Here is a 6863-nt window from a genome sequence, read left to right on the forward strand (position 1 = left end):
ATCATGAAGAGCATAGATAGGGTGAATGCGCACAGTCTTTTCCACAGAGTTGGGGAATCAAGAACCAGGGGAAAAAGGTTTAACATGAGAGGCTAAATATTTAGTACAAACTTGAGGGTCAACTCTTTTTTTTACACACACACACAGGGTGGTACGTACGTGGAATGAGCTGCCAGAGGAAGTGGTTGAGGCAGGTACATCAACGACATCTAAAAGGCACTTGGACAGGGACATGGATAGGAAAGGTTTAGCTAAACGCAGGCAAATAGCACGAGCTTAGATGGGCGTTTTGGTCAGCATGGACCAGTTGGGCCGAAAGGCCCGTTTCCATGCTAATTTACGAGAACGTTGCTGGGACTCGAAGGACTGCGTTATGGAGAGAGGTTGCGCAGGCTAGGACTTTATTCACTGGAGAATGAGGGGTGATCTTATAGAGGTGTATAAAATCATGAGGGGCATAGATAGGGTAAACGCACACAGTCTCCCCCCCCCCCCCCCCCCCCCCAGAATCGGGGAATCAAGAACTAGAAGACATAATTTTTAAAAGACACTTGGACAGGTACATGGATGGGAAAGGTTTAGACGGATGTGAACCAGACAGGAACAGCTTGGATGGGCATCTTGGTTGGCATGGACCAGTTGGGCTGAAGGGCCTGTTTCTCTCTACGACTTACACATCCAGCAGAATCTTGGCCATTTCCTCGTCGCTTCTCACGTCGAGACGAGCCCTCAGTGAGTTCCAGCGAGCTCGCTGGTCGCCGATGAAGATCTGGTGTCTCTGCCGCCTCAGCGTATCGCGGCTGGCTTCTTCCAATGGCAAGGGCAGCCTCGCCAGTGGTACCCACTCGCCTGCCTGCCCAGCGCCATCAGAGCCCACCTTCGGAAGAACGGGAGAGCTGCCACCGGCTCCGTGCCTGGCACTTCTGGAAGAACGCACCACAAATTATTTGGGAACGACATTTTCCCCACAGTTCGTTTTACTTCCACCCATCCCGGTTCTCCGCCCCACCCCACCCCCCCCACCCCCCGAAACACAACTTTCACCATCGGCCGTGCCCACCGAACGTTCTGGATCCCGTCAAGGTTCAGCGCAGAAGCAGGCCCTTCGGCCCACCGTCTCCATGCCGACCATCATAGTCACGTGACGGAGGTCGGTGAGAAAAGATGAGTGGGGAAAAAAAAATGCTGGAGGAACTCAGTAGGTCAGGCAGCGTCTGTGGAGGCAGAGGGAGGGTCAATGTTGGTAATTGGTTTATTAATATCACATGTACCAAGAGACAGTGAAAAGGTTTTGTTTGCGTGCCATCCAGACAGATCACCCCATGCACGAGTACATTGAGGTAGTATAAAAGGAAAAATTACAGAATACAGAATATGCTTTACATTTATAGAGAAAGTGCAGTGCAGGCAGACAAATAAGGTGCAAGGGCCATGACGAGGTAGACTGTCAGATCATGAGTTCATTTTTATTGTGCAAGAGGTCCGTTCAATCATCTTATAACAGCGGGATAGAAGCTGTCCTTGAGCCTGGTGGTACGTGTTCTCAAGCTTTTGTATCTTCTGCCTGATGGAAGGGGGGGTGAATTGGAACTGGTTTATTCTAACACAGAATGGGACGTGGCCTCTAGCATGGAGCAAAACTTGTCTTGCATACCGTTCGTACAGATGAATTTATTACACAGTGCATTGAGGTAGTGCAAGGTAAAACAATAACAGAATGTAGAGTAAAGTGTTACAGAAGAGAGGATGACCAGGACTGGAGGAGTCCTTGACTACGTCGGCTGCTTTCCCGAGGCAGCGAGAGGTGTAGACGGAGTCCATGGAAGGGAGGCTGGTTCGTGTGATGGACTGGGCTGTGTTCACAACTCTCAACCAGGACCTGATGCAGGGTTTCCACCTGAAACGTCAACAATTCCTTTCCTCCCACACAGGCTGCTCGACCCACTTAGTTCCTCCAGCAGATGGTTTGTTGCTCCGGTTTCTGTGCAGTGTGGATTACAGGTTGTAACAACAGCTGATACAACGTGCATTATTGCCAGTGTGGTGTAGCTGCAGACTGAAGGCAGCACTGTGGGACAGATAGTGCGGACCCAGATTCTATCCTAAAACTGGGTTCACCAGAAAATTTATAATATTACTGTGTAACGTGCAAAGATAAAAGTGTGTGTGGGTAGCAATAGCAGCAACATCCAATAGTCCAGAAAATCTGCCAGTCCAGCAACCCCCCCAAGGTGCCGGATTATCGGAGTTTTCCTGTAGCAGCTCTCCGTCACCTTTCTGCGATGCTAAAGGCCACGTCCCAGCCTGTGTCATATTTAATGCTGCGATGGGCTTACAGCCATCGCTAACCCCACCCCTTTCCGCCCCAGCCGCATTGCCCCCGCCTCAGCTCACCCTTCCCTTATATGCCCGTTCTCCCTGCAACCCCGTGGGTCTCCCCCCGGGTGCTCCGGTTTCCTCCCGTATCCCAGAGAGGTGCAGGTTGGTAGGCTAGTTGGCCGCTGTAAGTTGTCCCTGGTGTGTGGGTGAGGGGTAGAATCGGGGGGGGGGGGGAGTTAATAAGAAGGTGGGGAGAATAAAAAAGATTGAAATGGTGTAAATGGGTGGCTGATGGTCAGCACGGACTTGGTGGGCTGAAGGGCCAGTTCCGTGCTGTATTTCTCTAGGACTCAAATATATTGCAGGACCCTTTTCAGTCTGTAGCCAACAGGATGCTCCAACTTTGGACGTGTAGGTTACACTGCGAGGGGCAGTGTAGATCTTCAGTTTAAATGAACTGCTTAGAGTACTGGGTCCAGTTCTGGTCGTCTCATTATAGGAAGGATGTGGAAGCGTTGGAAAGTGTGCTGAGGAGATTTACTAGGATGCTGCCTGGTTTAGAGAGGATGCATTATGAGGAGAGACTAAGGGAGCTAGGGCTTTACTCTTTGGAGAAAAGGAGGATGAGGAGAGACATGATAGAGGTGTACAAAATATTAAGAGGAATAGATAGAGTGGACAGCCAGCACTTCTTTCCCAGGGCACCAATGCTCAATACAAGAGGACATGGCTTTAAAGTAATGGGTGGGAAGTTCAAGGGAGATATCAGAGGAAGTTTTTTTTACCCAGAGAGTGGTTGGGGCACGGAATGTGCTGCCTGGGTTGGTGGTGGAGGCAGGTACATTGGTCAAATTCAAGAGCTTGCTAGATAAGCATATGGAAGAATTTAAAATAGGGGGATATGTGGGAGGAAGGGATTAGATAGTCTTAGGTGAGGTTTAAAGGTCGGCACAACATTGCGGGCTGAAGGGCTTGTATTGTGCTCCACTGTTCTATGGTGTAATCTACACTGCGAAGGGCATAGAGTGAACACACACAGTCATTTTCCCAAGGAGAGGGAATCAAAAACTAGAGGGCACAGGTTTAAGGCGAGAGGGCAAAGATTTCAAAGAGGGGCAACTTCTTCACGCACAGGGTGGTCAGTATATGGAACGAGCACCAGAGGAGATGGTTGAGGCAGGTGCATTAACAACATTGAAAAGCCATTTGAACAGGTACATGGACAGGAAAGGTTTAGAGGGATAGGGTCCAAATGTGAATGTGAAACCAACTTAGATGGGCATTCTGGTCAGCACGGACCAGTTGGGCCGAAGGGCCTGTTTCCCTGATGATTTACAAGGGCATCGCCAGGACTCGAGGGACCGAGTTCTACAGAGAGATTGAGCAGGCTAGGACTTTAATCACTGGAGTGTAGAAGAATGAGGGCTGACCTTACAGAGGTAAATTTTCCACCCCCACCACCCCCCCAGGGTTGGGGAACCAAGAACTAGAAGGCATAGGTTTAAAGTGAGAGGGGAGAGATTTAATAGGAAGCTGTGGGAAAACTATTTCACCCAGAAGGTGGTCAGTACATGGAATGAGCTGCCAGAGGAAGTGGCTGAGACAAGTACATTAACAGCATTTAGAAGGCACTTGTATAGGAAGGATTTACAGGGACATAGGGCAAATGCAGGCAAATGGGACAAGCTTAGATAGGCATCTAGGTTGGCATGGATGAGTTGGGCCGAAGGGCCTGTTTCCATGCTGTAGAACTCTATGACACAGCAGCCACATCAATCCCCTGCACCGGAACACGCCTCCCGTCAGACATAGCATGGTACCTGTCCGAACGGGACCTTCTTCCCTTGGGCTTTGGTTCCTCGGGGCGACTCCTCTTCCACGGCGGGGTGCGGCCGGCGAGCCTCCGTGCTTTGCCGATGGCCGCCGGTGGCCAGAAGGGGCCGGCGTCACGGGCGGCATCACCTTCAGGACGAGGCAAACAGGAACCAGTCAGCCAGACTGCAATCCACTTCAGAGCCGGGAACACTGCAGCTCACTTGGGATTACACCAACAGAAATAGTTTTAATGGAAAAAAGGGCCACCATCTTCTTCCTTTGGGGTGGGGGAGGGGCTGAATCTCTGGAATTCTCAACCCCGGAGCGTTGTGGAGGTGGATCATTGGGGGTAGTTAAAGATATTTTTTTATTAGTCACATGTACATCAAAACACACAGTGAAATGCATCTTTTTGCGTCGAGTGTTCTGGGGGCAGCCCGCAAGTGTCGCCACGCTTCCGGCACCAACGTAGCACGCCCGCAACTTCCTAACCCGTACGTCTTTGGAATGTGGGAGGAAACCGGAGCACCTGGAGGAAACCCACGCAGACGCACGGGGAGAACGTACAAACTCTTTACAGCCAGCGGCCAGACTTGAACCCAGGTCATCGGCGCTGTAAAGCGTTATGCTAACCGCTACACTACCGTGAGGAGGTGGATCAATTCTCCTCAGGGTATTGAGGGACGTGGGGAACAGAAGGTACAGAGGCATGAGGTACAGAAGAGATTGCACATTGATGCAATCACGAAGAGGGCGCATTATCACCTCTACTTTCCTGGAAGTTTAAGGAGCAATGGATTTATAATAGATAATGGTCAAGAAGGGGAAGAAATGATTCCTAAAGGGACCACGACAGTGAGAAGATGCTGAAAATTAACAGCAAAGAAAATGAAATTTGAGTCAGCTTTTGCGCAAAAGAGCACCGATAGTTGAAGAAAGGGACCTAAATAGGGAAACAAGGATTCTGTTTTGGATTTCCAGCACTTGCAGACTTTACCTCCAATTATCTAGTCATTACTTGACTCTGCAGATCTTACTGTGTGGGAATAGATGACTGCATTTCCTTTCATAACAACAGTAACTAAAATCCAGTGGGAAGGCACGTCACTGGTTCATGGTACTAACTCTTTCAAGTGCCAAGACTTGCAAGGGTGAAATGATCACCTGGCTGGGGTACCGGTGAGGGAATTTCGTCCGAGAACTTCAGCCACTTCACAGAGGAATCAGGAAACGCACATTATGGCGGAATTGAGGGTGGGAGGGGACTGGGAACTGAATAGGGGGGAGGAGAAGAGGGAGGGTGGAAAGGCAGAGAGTGGATCGAGTGATGGGGAGTGGGGAAGATGAGGGAGGGAGTGGGTTTGGAGGGGATGGAGGGTGGTAGGAAATGGGGGGGTTGGAGGGGAGCGTGGAGGGAGTGGTGGGGGAGCCATGGGGCAAGTGGGGGCGGTGGGGGAGCAGAGGCGAGGGTGGGGGAGTGAAGGGGAGAGTGGGTCATCAGATCTGGGGGAGGGTGGGGGAGCTGAGGTGAAAGTGGGGGGGGGTGGGGGAGCAGAGGGGAGGGTGGGGGGCAGTGGGGGAACAGTGGGGGAGCGGAGTGGAGGGTGGGGGCAGTAGGGGAGGGTGGGCGCAGGGGGAGCGGTGGGGAGGGTGCGGGGGCAGTGAGGGTGCGGAGCGGAGGGTGGGGGCGGTAGGGGGAGGGTGGGGAAGGTGGTACACTGCAGGGAGGAGGTGATTGCTATGGAGAGGGTGCAAAGGAGATTCAGCAGGGCGTCACCAAGTCCTGCCGGGCACTTCCAACACTTTCTGTAAGGCCCACCTTTCCCCAGGGCAGTGCGGGTCACCACACCTTCTTCGACGCAGGAGGCTTCAAGCTCGCTCTGGCTCGGGCTGGCGTGGCTCATGTGGATCTTCACAAACCTGAAACAAGACGACTTCACTTAACACCGGCTCCCTGGAGAAGATGGCGCAGTGGCCACTTCATTCATGGGTGGCATCCATCGTTGGGTGGTGGTCCCGGGAGGACGGAGGGCTCGATGGGGACAGGACACAGTGATGGACCAAGCTCAGGGCTTCAGCTTGGCCAACAGGTGAAAGGCTCTCACAACCAGTGACTGCAGGGTAACACTGTGTCCACCCACCCCGGATACGATGACCCACACTCCCCTGACCGCCCTGCTGATACATCACCACAAAGCACTGGAAACCCTCCTGGTGTGTCCTTCAATGGTTACGCCCCCCCACCCCCTCCCACCTCAGAAAAACCCACACATGCCCACTCCCACATCACTCCACCCTCACCCCCTCCCTCCTTCCCTCTCTTTTCACCCCATCCCTCCCTCTCCACCCACCCCCCTCTGTCCCTATCTACCAACTCCCTCCCTCCCTCTCTCCCCCATCCACCTCCCTCCACCCACCCACCTCCACCCACCTCCTTCCCCTCCCCATCCCCACCAACCCTCCCTCCCTCCCCAACCCACCCCACCCCTACCTCACCCACCCTCCCCTCCACCTCCACCCCTCCCTCCCCAACCCACCCCACACCTCCCTCAACCACCCTCTCCCTCCACCCCTCCCTCCCTCCTCCTCCTCCCCACACCCCTCCCCCCTCACCCCCTCCCCACCCCACATCCCCTCCCTCCCCCTCCTCCTCCCCAACCCCTCCCTCACCCTCCTCCTCCTCCCCAACCCCTCCCTCCCCCTCCTCCTCCTCCCCAACCCCTCCCTCA

General features: G+C 53.2%; 1 protein-coding gene across 3 annotated transcripts in view; it reads right to left on the reverse strand.

Moving 5' to 3' along the window:
- LOC127585870 (uncharacterized) overlaps positions 1-6863 on the reverse strand; it is a 110580-nt gene that overhangs the window by 26420 nt on the left and 77297 nt on the right. For all 3 annotated transcript variants that reach the window (XM_052043578.1, XM_052043577.1, XM_052043576.1), the window contains exons 2-4: positions 5954-6054; positions 4140-4281; positions 675-923 (exon numbers count right to left, since the gene is read on the reverse strand). In XM_052043578.1, the coding sequence (XP_051899538.1) occupies positions 675-923; positions 4140-4281; positions 5954-6054 (492 nt within the window). The remainder of the gene's footprint in view (positions 1-674; positions 924-4139; positions 4282-5953; positions 6055-6863) is intronic.

Source organism: Pristis pectinata, chromosome 34, assembly GCF_009764475.1.
Source record: "Pristis pectinata isolate sPriPec2 chromosome 34, sPriPec2.1.pri, whole genome shotgun sequence".
NCBI lineage: Eukaryota > Metazoa > Chordata > Chondrichthyes > Rhinopristiformes > Pristidae > Pristis > Pristis pectinata.